The sequence below is a fragment of the Equus caballus genome, chromosome 16 (genome assembly GCF_041296265.1).
Source record: "Equus caballus isolate H_3958 breed thoroughbred chromosome 16, TB-T2T, whole genome shotgun sequence".
NCBI classification, from domain to species: Eukaryota; Metazoa; Chordata; class Mammalia; order Perissodactyla; family Equidae; genus Equus; species Equus caballus.
The window spans coordinates 40,952,774-40,971,523 of NC_091699.1; the positions used below are offsets into that span (position 1 = coordinate 40,952,774).

Genomic DNA, 18,750 nt, shown 5'->3' on the forward strand with positions numbered 1-18,750 from the left:
TCTCTGACACACAGGATCAGTGTATGTCAAACATTATTAAAGTACTTTTTCTTTGTCAGATCATCACCATATGGTATTATCATACTTCTTTTAATCTTAGAAGTGAAGCCTTTTGGAAACTAGGGCTTCTATATGTGAGAAAGTTGAATTACAAAGCTTTCCTTTTTTGAGGGCAAGTGTCTTTCACATCTAAAAATGTTCATACAAAAATGCCCTATATGTATAGCTCTTTGTGTTTGAAGAGAACGGTGCTGATTCAGTGAGATTTGTGGCATAAATTAGCAGCCTTTTGTAAGAACTGATTTTATTTATCCTGGTGCTCTCTCCAGCTCTATTTACAGAGTCGATTGTGCAATGGAAAAATACCGCAGGGCCAATCAATGAAAGATGCAAGAGAGAGATTGATTAATGGTGGCTTATTTAAGTTGGCCTCATTTTGGTATCTCACTTTGGTTTTGTAGGCCAGAACTCTAGTTGCCTCACTGGTTTTTCCCATAAATATGGTAGAATCCAATTCCTAGAGAGTTGTCAAAGGTCAGAGCCTGTTATCCCCTATTTCCATTCTATTGCGTACTCTACTGATGGTTCTCTGGAGCTGTTCTGAAGCTTAGTATTTTAAGTAAAAGTTATTCTTGTATGTTTCATTTAAAAAACATTAAGCATATTTTATCAAATCTGTTTATTGTTCAGAAACTAAATTTTAGGTAAAATATAGGAACTGTTTAATTTGTTCAGGAATGTTACAAAACAGTGTACCAAAGGAGTTATAAACCAGAAGATCTTTATATAGACTGTTCAAACGTGTATTGTTACTTTAAAATTCTTAAATTTGTTACACTTACTAAGTCAAAATAAATAGAAAATAACGTGCATTTTAGACCAGTTGCCTTCCTCGAAGTCCCTTATCCCTGTGTTGCTCTGTACCATCAGATTTGGAGCAGAGGTTCACGGATAAATCAAGACAGCTCCCCACATCAGGAAAAAAGTTCCTAAAAGGCATGTTTTAGAAGGAAATGATACTAAAACTTCCATTAAGAGCATCATAATTGAGAGATGAAGCAAAAGTTCAAAACCTAAAGGGAAAGGAATTAAGCGGATGGATCTGAAGAAGTGATATAAAATCAATTGATTTTTGAAGCAGCTGTAGACTTCAACTATTAAAAGTGCCATAGCGACTGGTTTTTCTCCAAATGTTTTTAATCCAGATGAAGCTCTCGATGGGGAATAAAAGCTATCAGTTCTTAATTTGTGAGCATTAAATTAACTAAAAGTATATTAAATTAACAAAAGGTATAAATGAAAATATGTTCCTCCATTCATCTCAATGTGGACACATTTAAAACCATATGAACTAGATATGGCTCATCAAACCTTCGGTCGTAGTTGTCATAATTAGAATTATTTTTCTTCATCTATTGTTTTTTATTAAGTTGTTTAGAACAGTTAAAACTGTCAGTGAATAAAAGTAATTGCCACATGCTTTTATGGCTGCCCTGATGGGAATCTGTAGTTCAATTTTATATGTCTCTATTGAATGCAGCTCTATGTGTACGTTCTCTCGCAAGCTAATAAAAATTGTAGATAAAAAATTATTATTTTTTAAATTTTCATAAAAATTTCACCAAGCCCACAGATGGGACTTTAAAAGGTGACATTTATTGTTAGAGATTGATTTGATTTTCAACAATTTTTTTGCTCTCGTTATGAGCTTGTAACTCATGGGTGGTGCTATTGCAGCTCTATATATTACTAAAAGCTAAAAGCTTCAGCTTGTCGATGGCGTGTGGTTGTGTTTGTTTGCATGCACATGTAAATGGTTTGGACATATGAATGTATATTTTCCTCCTCTCATTCTAGTTGGACTGATCCAGAGGTTTCTTGTACTTCAGATTTACATACCCCTGGGACAAGACTTCTCCACTGAATTGCTGTAAGATATACAGAACTTCTTTCAATGTTTTATGTGTTAGACATTTGATCAATTGAAGCAGTACGAACAGTCATTAATTATAAGTGACAGTTTTTGCATTAAAGAGCAGTGACTTATCAAGTCGACATGAAGTAATTAAACTAATTTAATCGTATTTCTCAGCTATCACTATAGTCTGACATTTCCCTAGGGGAAGAAAGCAAATTTCATCTGTTTAAGAAAATATCAAAGGATTATGAATTGGGCAATAAACAGCCTGTAACTTGAAGAAATAAATGATCCAAAATTTTGAGATTTTGGTTCAAATGAGGGGTGATGTTATGTTTTGTACTGTCTGCTATTGAAAACTATGTTTGTTTAAAATTGATTGAAATACCTCATTTTAATGTTACATTTAGTTTAGAAATATTGGTCCTTCCTGTTTACATATAGATGGCTTGGAATATATTTTTTTAAATTTACCTTGCTATGAACAGATTATTTAGAAAAAATGAGAATACAGTTGGGCCTGGCCTGGTGGTATACCGGTTAAGTTCACGTGCTCTGCTTCAGCGGCCCAGGGTTTGCAGGTTCAGATCCCAGGAGCAAACCTATGCACTGCTTGTCAAGCCATGCTGTGGCAGGCGTCACACATATGAAATAGAGGAAGATGGGCACATATGTTAGCTCAGGGCCAATCTTCCTCAGCAAAAAGAGGAGGATTGGTGGCAGATGTTAGCTCAGGGCTAATCTTTCTTACTGAAAAATAAAATTGAGACTATAGTTATGAGCCTCATAACAGTGTTTCAGTCAACAATGGGCTGCACATGCAATGGAGGTCCCATAAGATTGGTACCATATAGCCTAGGTGTGTAGTAGGCTATACCATCTAGGTTTTTGTGTAAGTGCACTCTGTGATGTTCACACAAGGACAAAAATTACCTAACGATGCATTTCTTAGATCACATCTCTCTGTCGTTAAGCAACACATGACTATATACAACTTTCACTCAGTTGAGCTATGTGTTGTCTGAGATGATTCTGAGAATGAAAATAGCATTTGATTTTTCACATATAGAATGGAATATTTTTTTAAGATTTCATTAATTTGTATACTTTCAATAAAATATCACCTTTAAGGTATGCTGTTTTCTAATTTTTCTTTGTAATTAATAGCTATCCAAAGTCTAAGCTTTGTCTTTTATATTCCCTGCTGGAATGGATGATTTATCCTGTTAATGGAGGTGGTGTTGTACTAGTTACATTAGTGCAAACTGAGCAAGGAAGAGCTTTCTTAATTAAATGGGAATAACATAAATATGAGGTTATTCGTTTTTCTTATTGTGAATTAGAGTATTAGTGATTTGTGCAAATCACTAATCACTAAAATGTTGGTGAAATATGAATTTTAGCTAATAATGTACAATCTTGTTTTTATGAGTGATAAAGGATAGATGGAACAATTTATACCTTTGTTTTATTCAACTTTAAACCTCAGTAAACTTCTCAGATTTTTTATTATCATCTGCCATGGTCACCAAGATTCTTAAAAATAGTTCTTATAGTAACAGGACCAAAGCATTATTTGGTGCTCTTATGTATCTTTTCCTGGTTCTGCAGAAAAAGCATTTTCAAGACTCGAAAGGCATTCTAAAGGTACAGAGTACCATATAAAGCTTTAATTTCAGTGTAAGGGAAAGTGGTTTCCTACCAAACAGAAGACAAATTCTATTTTATTTTTAAGCTTATCAAGTTCCTTATGTAGCACTCCAGGCCATCCCCTTCTATTCTCCTTATCTCTACCACCTAGACCTTGAGATTCTTCAGAAGCAGTGGTAGGGGCGCTGGTAGTTGGCCTTTTGATCAGATCTGTGTGAGGCAGACTGAACCTTGGAACAGTCTCTTGCTGACGAGCACCCTTTTCCTATGCAAAGTTAAGCTTTATTTGTGCCCCCAAACACTTGAGCGTATCACCATAGCCTAGGCAATATACTGTTTTAACTAAGTTAAGAATAATTGAAGCTTTAATTATTGAGAAATCAACAGGTATCTTAGGTTTAACGGTTCTCGCAAGAGAGCAGCTGATGGATTTAAGCCTGACTACCCCTTTGTTACCCCGTTATTATTGGTCTTGGCCTCTTTAAGGATGGGAAAACATCTTCAGGGGTGACAGGATTAATGATTAGATTTTTAATTCAGTTGACTACAGTCATAGATTCTCTTGTTCTCATATCCACAAAGACAAACATTTGGATTTTCCAAATGGTTTTAGTTTTATAGTTTTAGCAAAATAAATGTATTATTAATGAAAGGTCAAAATTATTAAATAACATGGAGAAGACATTCCTTGTGAATTTATCAGAATATAAGAAAATGTATTAACTCTGCATTTGAATTTGTTGCTAATAGATAATCAAAATATTTTGTTGTTTTAGGAAGTAATGACAGAGACCATGTTTTTACCAGAAATAACGAGTATAGATTGCCTTTCTAACTACAGCTTTTTTTCCTTAAATGAAAGGGCTTTCTTTCAGAACTCTTAGTGTTTCGCTGTGTTTCTAGCAGCATAGCTCCAGGCTATTTTAAATAATACATTTCTCTAACAAGCTTGGAAAGTCACATAGCAGAAAAATATCTGGCTTCTAAAATTTTCCATTGTCAGAATGGGAGAGGCATTTTGTTTCACAAAGATACGTTTACACATCAAGAGTTTTTCATAAGACTCCAGCTGGAGTCTTGAAAGCTGGTTTATGAATTTAATAATTAGTTCTTCAACATCTGCCTGTGTCTCTCATTTCCAATGGATGATTATACTGCTCAGGGGGAGGTCATATATCTGTGGGTTAGTGGGTGCCTTAGGACCAACAACAGCTCTGCTTGAAGAATCACTCGTTCAGTCAGTCAACAAATTATTGAATTCCTATTATTTCCAGGCAGTGTATTAGGCATGGGGGAGTCAGTATACCTTGAGTCTCTACACTTCTCCCCACCCTCACTACCTTCCTAGTCCCAAACCACCATCACATTTCCTCTGATCTACAGTTAGAGCATCTCACTGGATTTCCCAGATTCTTCTTTTGTCTTTTTCCAATCTAGTCTCCACACTGCAGCTAGACTGATCTTTCTAAAAAACAACTGGATTTCCCATTGTACCAAGGGTAATCTCCCAAATCCTTAATACTCATGTGCTCTGGTCTCTCCCCTCTCCTTTATCATTTCCTGCCACTCTGCCCTGAGCTCACCATCTGTCAGCCACACTGACTCCTTTCCAGCCAATACTGGAAATTCCCTCCTCATACTCCCAGCGAGGTCTCTTCTTAGGGTCCTGTGCACAAGAAGTGGTTTATATCCCCATTTCTTTGGCTTGCTAACACCTACTCAGTCTTCTCATCTCAGCTTGTGCCCTTTCTTCAGAAAGACCTTCTTTGATTTCCCCCAAATAAATGAGATTCATCTCTAATACTCTTTTCTAGCACTCTCCTCTTTTCCTTCATTACAACTATAACAGTTTATGTAATTGCATATTTATTTGAGTATCTGTCTTTTGAGTAGACTTTGAGTTCCGTGGGGACAGGGACCCTGTCTATTCTACTCAGCATGATATCCCAGCATCTAACACAGTGGCTGGCACAGAAGCTCAGAAATATGGACGAGTGGGCAGGAGTGGACTAATGGACTGGAATGAATAAACAGGACCCAATCTCTGTCCTCATATAGTTTACTCTGAGGGTGAAAGGTCAGTTAAAAGGCAATTTAAGTAAGTCTTGATAAATGTTATATTCACAGAAGAGCAAGACCTATAGGGAACATGTGAAGTATAAGGTAGAAGTAAGACCGTAGGCTTGGAACTAGACAGATCCAGAGTCAAATCCAGCCTTACCTCTGTGGGACTTTGGGCAAATTACCTAACTTGCCTAACCTATGGGATAAGAAGAATAATACCTACTTCACAGGTGTGTTATAAGAAGTAAATGAGAAAATTAACATACCGTAATAATGGCTAACATTTATTAAGCACTTATAATGTACTGGGCCTTGTTATAAGCCCTTTCACTGTTTTAACTCAATTAATCCCCCAAACATGACTGTATGGTAGTCATAATTATTGCCTTCATTTTACCATTGAGTAAACTGAAGTCCAGAAAGATTAAGGAATTTACCAGAGGTTGTGGACCTACTATCTCTTAGAAGCAGGATTCAAAGTTGTAGTCTAAATCTGGAACCTGTGCTCTGCAGTACCATGCCATTCTGCCATACTTTTAAATATTGTTATTTTTCTATCTAACTATACATACGTACATATGTAGTAGAATATTTTATTTGATTCTTTTTTTTCTTTGTTTCTTTTTTTTTTTTTTTGGTGAGGAAGATTGGCCCTCAGTGAACATCTGTTGCCACCTTCCTCTTTTTGCTTGAGGAAGCTTGTTGTTGAGCTAAACATCTATGCCAATCTCCCTCTATTTTATACATGGGATACCACCACAGCATGGCTTGAGCGGTGTGTAGGTCTGTGCCTGGGATCCGAACTTGCGAGCTCTAGGCCGCTAAAGCAGAGTGCACAAACTTCACTGCTGTGCCACTGGGCCAGCCCCTTATTTGACTCTTAGTACAAGGTGAAAGTGCTACTAAGCCTCCCACATCGTCTTTAGGGGCTTCCCATGATACAGTGTTATCATCAGAGTTCCAGGAAGGGAAGATCTTTTATTCTGAGATATTCCTGCTTCTCTCTTTACCCTTTGGAGAGATAAATGCCTGAGAATTACAGGAAGAAAGAATTTTGCTCAAATCTTTTTTGTTTTAGTATTTTGCAGCTCAAATGTGACAATAGTCGTATTACACTTTTTTAAAAAAATGAGAGTTAAGAAACCACTTCTTGATTGAGTCTCTACTTTGGTCCTTGCCTAGGCCTTTTTTTTTCTTTAACATCTAAAAATTACATTATTCAAAATCCTGCACCTATGGGTAAGGTGGTGTTGGGGAGGGAGGAAACGCCCCCTTCCACCCTTCTTGTGTTCTTATGGCCGGACTAGTAATAAAATTGACACAAGACCAGATTAACAGGAGAAAAGCCCAGTCTAATATGGATATATTGAGATTATAGAAAAATGATCTTCAGATTGAACAAAGCAGGCAGTGTATATATATATATCTTTTACACAAAGAAACAAATTTGTGAGGAATGCCAGGACAAAGAAACTTAGGTTTAGGGTATGTAGATAGTGAGGAATTTAAGCAGACTTTAGGCTGGAGGTAGTAAATTAGCAAGGTTTCTTTCTGCAGCTTCTCGGCCCTGAATTCCCATTTTGGGGTCAGGATGCAGGACGAGCACCCCTCACAGGAGAGATTTACCTCCTGCCTTCTGGGGGAACAGAGACAGGAGGGTCAAAATGCATTGTTTTTGCATTGGCTGCTCCTCAAGTAACTTTAATTCAAAATAATCAACATGCCACTGAGAGATATTTTGGGGTGGCCTGTCCTGGGCCCCAGCAGTGGCTTCAGAGCTTCACAATCTGACCAGCAATTATCCAACATATTACATTTTGCCTGTAAAGGGAATGTTTACTATACTAACACATAATACATTTAGCTTTAAATAAAGTAACAGAATTTTCTTGGATTTTTTTTCTCTCAATGTCAACTCACAAAAGAAAATCCCCTCCCTTGCTGTTTACAAATAAATTCTTCATTTTGACTTGCTTATTTCTTAGTAAGTTGCAGTTTTCATTTCCATGGTATTTTAGTGCACCTGTGTCTCACTGTTTGACCTGAAGTTAAATGATTTAATAACAGATTTTTACAAGTTCTTTCATTTTGTGGTCTCTGTATCATCATGGCAGTGGGAAGCCAATGGCCCCCCTGTGTGGGTTGTTAGGTGTTTCAGAGCCTGGAGGTAGACATCTGGCGCACGGGAGGAACACCGTGAAACTGAGCTCTTGGAAAAGAACCAACTGCATCTTGAAATAGAAATCCATTTCACTACATTTGATGCTGCCAATCATACTAAATGATTTTGGACTATTACATTTTTTGACAGGAGTTGCATTCATTTTACTGAATATTATTGAGCTGCAGTAATTCCTTGCTCCTGATTTTGTCATTATCTCAATGAATTCTGAGAGACGTTTTGTACTGTCAATGCCTCTAGTGAATTGACATTATTTTTCTCTCAGCTCAGCCAGTGCCTTTTCAATATATGGGATGAAAACACTGTGATAGCTGGTGGTGGGCATCATGTGCTATTTGGAGAGGCTGGGATTCTTAGCCTGCAGGTCCCAGGGAATGTTAGTGCCAGAAGGTTTCACAGGTTGAGCCCTTAAGTGTTTGGAGTACTGCTTTCATTTGGAATCTGCTAAGATAAATTCTTGAAAAGAGAGGGACTGCTAAAAGGGTCCCTTATCTTTACAAATTTTAACTGATCCTTTGTGATCTCTTCATTGCAATATTCTGAATTTGAAGTGATACCTGAGTAGAGTTTAATGATTTTAACCTAGAATTCAATCTAGGATTTATGATGCTCATTCCAGAGTTTTTGACGTATCCGTTTGTTCTCTCCCCTCGTTATGTGCCTTTGAGCCAGACACTTAAATTCTGTCTCAGTTTCCTCTTCAGTAAATGGTAATGTGAACTTTTTTCTATTTTAATTGCTGGTACTGTTTTTCTTTCTAAGAAATTGTCGGAGGTTTAGGCCCATGTGGATCTCAAAGCTTTTTTTACCATTTCTGTAAAATGGAAAATTGAAACATACCCGTCCTACAAAACAAAGCTTTGACCTCAAGATAATTTAATGAAAGGTACTCTTATGTCGCCTTTTCTGTATTGTTGCTAGTGAGCTAGACAAAGAGGTCAGAAAAGAAATCTAATAGAAGTTTCAGGTCCTTCTTCCCCACTGAATTTTGCTTCTGTCGCCCCTTCTTCAGTGACGTTGGAGACGGTAGACTCCTTTGAAACTTTAAACCAAGTACAGTGAATATGGCCTCACAGCTGCAGACCTGTTCTTTTCACATGTCATCGGTCTTCTTCAGCTGCTTTAAAGCTACCAGAGTTAAGAAAATACCTAAATTTGATATCTTTAGGTCAGAATGACATTAGTGAAAGCTTTTGAGATTGGGTACATTTAACCAAGTACTACTCTTCCTGTGGAAAATTTACTTTATCATCTTTTTGGTCATTTTGATGCCTTCTTTTGAAGAAAATAGTGGTTGCTATATAGGTCGTAAGTTATTTAAAAAAAACCCATGTTATCCAAGTACAGAGTATTATATTATCCAGTGAAATCTTTTATGTTACTGAGTGAATATATCTCTAAACTGTGTTTAGAACTGGGCGAAAATGGCCAGTAGTTGCTCTTTTTTAAACCAGAAGTATTGTGTACTAAAGTGGTAATGACATTGCAGGTTTCATTAACATTTTGAATGCATCTCATGGCTAATTCGAACTTCTATTTTTTCTTTTTAAAATCATCAGTATTTAAATCTCATTATTTTAATTATATCCAATTAAATGCACTTGCATAATCAGTATATTTTGTTACATGCATTAGTAAAGAGAGCACTTTAAGATACTTTGCATACTGACTTTCATAATATATTAAATTTGCATGCCTTAAAATAGGTTTTATGTGAAAGTTTTAGATAACACGTGGAAGGTATATAAATCTGATGCCATATTCTTTATCTATTAAATAAATGTTCTTTGAGAAATCTTTTCTTCCTGATTCTTAGTTTGGTTCATTTTACTTTTCTGAATAATTTTTTCAATACTCTTTAGAAAACTTAGATACATGCTGAAAGCTAAAATAAAATACTAGCAAAAGAAAAATTGCACATAGGCGAGTATTTGGAAGTGTTCTTACTGTGTAAAGTCATGATAAAAGGCCATACATTTGTTAAAGCACTGTGCAGTTAAATGATTGCCATATGCATTATCAGGGGCCAAGTCAGCTTTTCAGATCATTGGCCTCAGAGTCACTGGCTCTGCCATGTATTAGCCTGATGACCCTGGGACAGTTGCTGAACCCCCTGTTTCTCACAGCCTCATCTGTACAATGGGGATGATGTGTATACCTATTATTGAGTAATTATGAGGATTACATTGGGTAATGCCAAATAGTAACTGTACAGTAAATATTAATTTATAATTTTTACGTCTGTAAGTATAGATAAGGGTCCAGGGATGTTTAGTTCTTAAATTGCTCTTCTGAAACGTTCTGAGACAACTTGGGCATGTTTATTTTCCCTGTGACGTTTTCACGGTACTCATCCCTGAAGAGAAGTGGAAAAGCAGCTTTTCCTTGGGAACCTGCTTGACTGTTGACTCACGCAGGTTCTCTACCTGGAAGGAAGTTATAAACATAAACATGAAAAGAGAAGTGACTCCCATCGTTCCCGTGTGGATGCTAGCGATTTATTTAAAGACAACTGCAGGAACTCCTGGCATCAGAATCTTGGTAGGAAGGGAGTTATAGGTGACCAGCCTCAGTGTAGAAGCACAGAGAGAGAGGAATGTTCATCTGTGAAGAATCAGCACCTGGGAAAAATAGATAAAGTGGGTAGACTTCCAATGACTTAAGGCATAAGAAACCAGCCTTTGCTGTTTCCCACTGCCCACGTTCTCCTTCACTAGCAGGGATGACGGAGGGTGACTCAGCAAATCACAGATCTTCCACACGCTCTCCCTGCTTTGATATGCAGAGTTGGGAGGATAGATTTCTTCAGTGTCATTAGTATGTAGCTCACTCTTTATCATCAGGAGAAATGGTTCTTCTGGTTTGGTTCGCCTTCCCTCACACTGTAGTTTATTTTTATTCATCTGTTAATTATTCAAAATAAAAGTAATTTTAAATGTCTACAAGATAGGATATAATAAGCATGTTATGGGACCTATATAGTCCCATTATAAAATTCATAATAATTTAGGACATTTTCATTAATGGAGCATTCTAGAACTGTTTAATATGGAGGAAAAATTCCATGTTAGCAATTAAAATATATCATGGAACTTTATGAAATCATTTAGCTTTGATAAGATGGCCAGTAATAAATACAAGGAGAAGGAGGGCTGGTATCTCTAGCATTCCTGGTTTTTGTAACTTTTTTCCATCAATTGATAGTTTTTTATTTGGATATTCAAATATTTTAGAAGCTTTATTTGGACTCACAGAAATGACTCTGATGAAATGAAATATAAGTAGTAACTCACAAATATATCTTACAATAGCACTTATATGTAAGTCTGTTATGGAATTTATCACATTAATCTATCTCTACAACCAACTCTCCACCCTAATTAGACCATGAGATCTTCAGGGACCAATGCATTTGGATCCTGAAGAGGCTGTCATTGAACTTTGAATTTCAAAGCCTTATTTGTAAATGACATTGCCCAGAAGTTACATTACGCAGCAGCGGAGTTAATTGGACTTTAGGTTGTTTTCAGAGACCTAACATAGTAGCTGGCACATAGCACATGATCAGTAAATGTTAATTTCCTACTTTTTGCAATTTCTAATTCCTTGCACTGCTAGACTCCTTTAAGTTGGTTTCAGTTTGTGGTGTGGTGTACTTCTTTTGGGGGAAGAAGTGAAGATATGGATGGTCTAAAATTGGTAAGATGGTGATACTCACAATTACAATTTCCATGCATAGAAATGAAGTTTTGGAGCTAGGTGGAGAGAACATTTAAAATTATCTAACCCAGTGGTTTTTATACAGTTCTGAGTCACTTCTGTTACTTCAAACAGAACAGTCCATCCTCCCTTTTCTCAATCTTGTATACATTTTGTGATGAAAATGTTTATGTTTGGTATGAACAGAGGATGCCATTGCTCCCACAAAAGGTTGAAATCCACTGATATGGTTCTACCTTCTCTCTAAAACTGGGTAGTAATAACATAGTCAAATAAAGCCAACATTGCAAATTTCAACTACATTTAAGTTCTTTGTTGCCAGGAACTCTACATCTGCTTTTACTTTTTTAATGATCAGTATTTGAATTTTAAGTTTTAGATTTTGGTCTTAAGCAGCCTAGGGCAGTGGGAAAAACCATCAGATTTGCTGCAGCCCAAGCTTCTTTATCTAAACGCACTGCCAAGTTGGTGGTCATTGGGCACCCTAGGCTTTTCTGGATCTGATCTCAGACACCTCTCCTTCCATAACTCTCATTCCACTCCTTCACCTTGCCGTAGACACCCTGGTTGCTCAACACCCCACAGGCTCTTATGCCTTTGGTTTAAGTTTTCATCCAACCTAATTCCATCTCTCCACCTTTTGAAACCCTAATCATTCTTTAAGGTCATACTCAAATGCATATCCTTCATAAATCCTTCCCATGTCCTCCAGTTACAGTAAGTCTCTCCTTTCTCAGGGTTCCTACACTTGTGTACATGATTACACTGAGGCTAACAACGTCATGTTTATCATCATGATCCCCACAGCACATAGAAGAATTCTGTGTGCATGGTGGGTCCTCAATAATTCTTGTTATATTGTATTGTACTGAAATGTGTTGATATACTGTCACAGTGGTTCTTTGATTAGAAAAAGATAGGAAAAGAAACAAGAATTAGAGTCAGAAGCAGGTGAACAGGATTAGGAAAGTATCCAGCTTTCCTTTTTTCAACCCTTAGTTCCTGGAAAATTAGTGACTGAGCCTTAACTTAACCTTTTATTTTCCCTGCCAAGTATAGAGTGCATTTCTCTTAGCCACACCTCTACTGGCAGGATGCTAACTATTTCAGAGTGAGAAAAGGCAGGAAAACTTAAGTAAGGAGAAATAAATTCTCTTGATTGTTCTCAAATGGTTATGCAGGTAGGAGTATATGCAAGTAAATGTTTTCAAGACTGGCCTACAGCTAAGGAATACCACACTTGGCTCTTAGGTGAAAACTCCGATTATAAGCCTGTAATAGAACTCCCAAATAACTTTAATTAAAACCAAATATTCTGCCATTTTTTATTGGAACACATTAGTGATCCTACATTTTATATCTATTTCCTACTTAAAAAGCTATTACAATAAACTGAAACAATGACAGCGATATGAAATTCTCAATGTAGTTGGAGGATGGTTGCATTATTAACAGTAAATAGGAACAGCTGTTTTGTTTCATATACATAGGTATTACCATTCCCTTTTTTATAAGGTTAAATGCCATTGATTTATGACTTGGAAAATAAAATATGTCTTAGCATTATTTAAAACCATATGTGATTATTAATATACCATAAATATAGTGATTTGTAATAAACATACCAATTCACTATATTTTAGAAATTGATGTGTTAGCATAAACTTTTAAAACATTTTAGCAGCTCAATCCTCCATTGTTAAAGGGAATTTACAAGTCTTATCCAGCTCCCTTTTTTTCATAGAAAAAACCCTGACACCCAGAAAAGGGATGTCACATTCCTCAGGTCACAGTTTCTTAGAGGCAAAGCCAACACTAAAATCCAGAACACATGACTCTCTAGCGTCTGCTCTTAATATCTTTGCTGCATTTTACTGCTTGAGTGGGAAAAAGGTGAAGACATAGTATGATTCCATAATCATGGTTTCTGACACTTTTTAAAAGTGAAGTTACTTCTGCAAGTACTTTGCACTGTCAGTTGCAGAAAGTTAATTCTGTTACTGTAGTCCAGATTTCTACTTCTCTCCTACCCTTGCCCTCTAACAATCTTAAGAAATAAGTTGAATTCTTTCTTTGGGCCAAGATTAGCAAGGTGAAGAAACAAAACAAAACAGCTACCTTTTCTAAGGATCATTTGGTTGTTAAGGACAGAATTGTATTGAAATTATGGCAAGTAAAAATATAAGTATTAGAACAACTAATACTTATGGAGATACTAATACAACTAATACTTATGGAGAGGTCAATGGAACCCAACTGCAAAAATTGATACAGGCCTCTTGGGAGGTGATAGTTGTCTGCTGCTCCTCTCTGTGGCAGCTACTCTCTATTTCCTCATTCTATTTGTAAGTTGGATCCGTTCTTCTGTTTCATCCTACGGACTAGCTTTCTCTGATTGTTTGTTGTTGTGCACATGGGCAAATATGGCTATCAGTACATCCCTCTATGACCCTACAACTCTAATACCTTCACTGTCTGACCAGGTTCAGTCTATGTATCTTCCACTTCAAAGATCAGAAAGAACAGTCAGGATTTGCCCTTGGTCAATTATTAGCTTTGAGCCTACTGCTCCATCTTTGGTTTCGGCTTCAGAGGTTGTAAGGTGGAGCAGATTCCCTGAGAAAAGAGTGTGGGCAGGGCGGCAGATGGACTGATAGATCCACTGCACTGTTCTCTGAGTGTAGACACTTGCCAGTCACCTTGGAACCTCTTTCTTTCTCAGTCACTTGCCAATGACCTGATATTCCTGAGCCCCTCTGGTGGTATTCAGGGATAAATGGTAGCCAGAATTTTTTTATTAGAGTCAGATCTACTTTGATGCCACTCTTGTCCTGGGACATGTACTTCATTTACCTGGAATCCTAAGGTTATCTCAATGGTACTGTGTAGACTGCCTTAGTTGATGAGGGTAGGCTGTGCTTCGTGCAGTCACTCAAGGACTAAGCCACAGTTTTTTAGTGCTTCTCTAGCTAAATAATAACACTGATTAGAATGGTAAGGTTTATTGAACATCTATAGTATGTTAGGCTTGTTTCATTCTGTATTTGCCGGGTTTGCTAAGGTGGCTTACAACAATTTCCTGTATTTCTGTCTCACATTACCTGCGAGCTGCAGCTGAGCTGAGCTATAGGTCGACTATGTCTCTGTTCTGTCTTCTCATTCCAGAACCTGGATCAAACAAACAGCCCTTATCTGGGACATGCTGTTCATGAAGCAAGGGCAGAACAGCAAAAGCCGAGCAGAACCACACAACTGAATTTAAAATTTCTCCTCAGATATTGTGGCACATGTCACTTCTACTTACATGCATTGGCCAGCACAAGTCGTACGGACAAGCCCAGAGTCAGTGGGGCAGGGGTGTATAAACCTCCTATGTAAAAGGGGGATAGTGAATAATTGTGAACAATGATAATATACACAAAGACACGCATGCATTTTCTCATTCAGTTATCACAACACTCTCGATTGAGGGTATCATCACCATTGTACAATTTTTAACTTAATTACATATTGAGCGCCTATCATGTCCTAGACACTGTGCTCTTGAGTTAATAAGGGTCATCTGGGGACCCTCTCTATCCTATCTCTTGTAGTTTAACAATATGGATTTATTTTTTTTAAATGTTGTGACTATTGGATATAGTCATACTTTGTTGAAAAACAGTGGTTCTCAAACTTTTTGGTCTCAGGGCTCCTTTATACTTTTAAAAATTATTGAAGACCCCAAAGAACTTTTGTTTATATGGGTTGTATTTGTCAGTATTTACCATATTAGAAATTAAAACTTAATAATTTAAAAGATATTTATTATTTAGAAATAATAACCCATTACATGTTAGCATAAGTAATTCTAAATAACTATAGCATAAAATATATTGTCCAAAGCAAAAAAATTTGGCAAAGGTGGCATTGTTTTACATTTTGGCAAATCTCTCCAATATCTGGCTAAGTAGAAGACAGATGTATTCTCTTGTCTGCTTCTGCATTCAGTCTCTTAGGGTTTAATACGTCACGTCACTTCTGGAAAACTCCACTGTATATTTGTAAAAGAATAAGAGTGAAAAGGACAAATAACAACTTAGTATTGTTCTGAAAATAGTTTTTACCTCACAGAGCCCCTGAAAGGGTCTTGGAGACCCTCCAGAGTCCCTTAACCACACTTTGAGAACTGCTATTCTAAAGTATATTCTGAAAGCAAATACATAACATCCTCACTTAGTGCATTTTTCTGGAGCATCACCTCTCTGTTAATCTGTTTTGTAAGTTAGGTAACTTAATAGTCAGTTAGGCTAACTGCTATAACAGATAATCCCCCAAAATCTCAGTGACTTACTACAGTAAAGATTCTTTCTTGTTCATATCACAGTCCAGTTCAGGTCAATGGTAGGGACTCTGTCCCCCTCCAGTCATTTAGGGACCTAGGCTCCTTCCATATCCTTCCATGTTCCGTCTAGGGCCTTGGAGTTCTCTGCTGGATCCTCCATATCTGGTCATCAGACAAGGAAAGAGAAAGACAGGAGGATACTTGAGGTCATATTTCTCTGGCCAGAGCTCATATCCCACCCACAACAGCATTGGGGGTTGGGAATTATAATCTGGCTGTGTGCCCAGAAGAAAAGGAAACAACAGCGTTTGGCCAAGACATACTATCCTCTACCAGAATAATCAACTAAGAATCCAATAAAAAAGTTAAAAGAAAACTTTATGATTTGTTGTCAGCTTTTTCTGCCCTTATGAAACTTAAGTGATGCACAGTGCAAAACAGTAATATCTCCTGCTTTGAGAAAAGTTGTAGGGACATGCAATCTAAAATTAATTTTTTAATATTTTAAACATTTTATTTTCAAACTTAAAGCAAAGTTACAAAAATAGTGCAAAGAACTACCATATACCTTTTACCCACATTCACCAGTTATTAACATTTTGCCACATTTTCTTTTACTTTTTTCTTTAAATGTATACATATCTATGTGTATGTGTGTACATACACAATTTTTTCCCAAACTATTTGAGAGTAAGATGCAGTCCCCATACCCCTTTACTGAATACTTCAGTGTGTATCTACTGAGAACAAAGACATTCACTTACACAACCACAGTACAGTTTTCAAAATCAGGACATTCGACATTGCTGCAATACCGTTATCTATGATATAGATCCACTGTCTTTTATAGCAATGATGTTTTTGGTCCAGGATTACACATTGCATTTAGTTTTCATGTGTCTTTAGTCTCCATTAATTTGGAATGATTGCTCAGTGTTTTTGGGTCTTTCACATCAATGACATTTCTGAAAATTGCAGGCTACTTATTTTATACAATGTCCCTTAATTGAGTTTGTCTGACGTTTTCCTTATGATTAGATTCAGGCTATACGTTTTTGGCAGAAATACTATGAAAGAGATATTGTATCCTTCTCAGTGCAGTTTATCAGAAGGCATATGATGTCAGTGTGTTCCATTATAGGTGATGTTAACTTTGATCACTTGGTAAAAGTAATGTCTGACAGATTTCCTTATGGTAAAGTTGGTATTTTCCTCTTTAAAATTAGTGTAGTTTGTGGGGACATACTTTGATACTGTGTAAATATCTTGGTCCTCATCAAGCTTTCATTCAATAGGTAAGCATGACGATTCCTTTTTTTTTTTTTGGCTTATGGATTTTTAAAATTTTTTTGTTGAGGTAACATTGGTTTATAACATTATATAAATTTCAGGTGTAAGTCGTATTTCAATTTCTGAATAGACTACACTGTATTCACCATCAAAAGTCTAGTTGCCATCCATCACCATACAAATGCGCCCTTTTACTCCCTTTACCCTCCCCCACCCTCTTCCCCTCAGGTAATCACCAGTCTATTCTCTATATCTATGTGTTTGTTTGTTGTTGTTGTTTTATCTTCCACACATGAGTGAAATCTTATGGTATTTGGCTTCCTCTGTCTGACTTATTTCACTTAGCATAATACTCTCAAGGTCCATCCATGTTGTTACAAATGCCGAGATTTCATCTTTTTTATGGCTGAGTAGTATTCCATTGTGTATATACACCACATCTTCTTTATCCATTTGTCCCTTGATGGGCACTTAGGTTGTTTCCAAGTCTTGGCTATTGTGAATAACGCTGCATTGAACATAGGGGTGCATGTATCTTTTCAAATTAGTGTTTTCATGTTCTTTGGATAAATACCCACAAGTGGAATAGCTGGATCATATGGTAGTTCTATTTTTCATTTTTTGAGGAATCTCCATACTGTTTTCCATAGTAGCTGAACCAGTTTGCATTCCTACCAGCAGTGTATGAGCATTCCCTTTTCTCCACATCTTCTCCAACACTTGTTATTTCTTGTCTTTTTAGTAGTAGCCATTCTGATGGATGTAGGTAATATCTCATTGTGGTTTTGATTTGCGTCTCCCTAATAATTAGTGTTGTTGAACATCTTTTCATTTGCCTGTTGGCCATCTGTATATCTTCTTTGGAAAAATGTCTGTTCATATCCTCTGCATTTTTTGATCAAGCCATCTTTTTTTGTTGTTGAGATGTATATATTCTTTATATATTTTAGATATTAGCCTCTTACTGGATATATGATTTGCAAATATCTTCTCTCGATTTTTAGGTTGTCTTTTTGTTTCATTGATGGTTTCTTTTGCTGTGAAGAAGCTTTTTAGTTTGATGTAGTTCCATTTGTTTATTTTTTTCTTTTGTTTCCCTTGCCTGAGGAGATGTATTCAAAAAGATACAGCTAAAACCGGTGTCAAAGAGCGTACTGCCTGTTTTCTTCTAGGAGTTTTATGCTTTCAGGCCTTACATTCAAGTCTTTAATCCATTTTGAGTTAATTTTTGTGTATGGCGTAAGATAATGGTCTACTTTCATTGTTTTGCATATGGCTGTCCTGTTTTCCCAACACCATTTATTGAAGAGACTTTCCTTCCTCCATTGTATGTCTTTGGCACCTTTGTCTAAGATTAGCTGTCTGTAAATATGTGGGTTTATTTCTGGGCTCTCAATTCTGTCCATTGATCTGTTTCTCTGTTTTTGTGCCAGTACCATGCTGTTTTGTTTACTGCAGCTTTGGAGTGTACTTTGAAATCAGGGAGTGTGATACCTCCAGCTTTCTTCTTTTTTCTCAGGGTTGCCTTGGCTATTCAGGGTCTTTTGTTGTTCCATATAAATTTAAGGATTCTTTGTTCTATTTCTGTGAAAAATGTTGTTG

At 36.7% G+C, this 18,750-nt stretch overlaps 1 protein-coding gene across 19 annotated transcripts in view; it reads left to right on the plus strand.

Moving 5' to 3' along the window:
* The window catches only part of CFAP20DC (CFAP20 domain containing), a 227,086-nt gene that overhangs the window by 18,035 nt on the left and 190,301 nt on the right, over positions 1–18,750 (plus strand). For 17 of the 19 annotated variants that reach the window (XM_070238735.1, XM_005600500.4, XM_070238737.1 and 14 more), the window contains exon 4: positions 1,858–1,930. The exons of the other annotated variants lie outside the window; for them this stretch is intronic. In XM_070238735.1, coding sequence (XP_070094836.1) covers positions 1,858–1,930 — 73 coding nt within the window. The remainder of the gene's footprint in view (positions 1–1,857; positions 1,931–18,750) is intronic. 19 annotated transcript variants of the gene reach the window in all.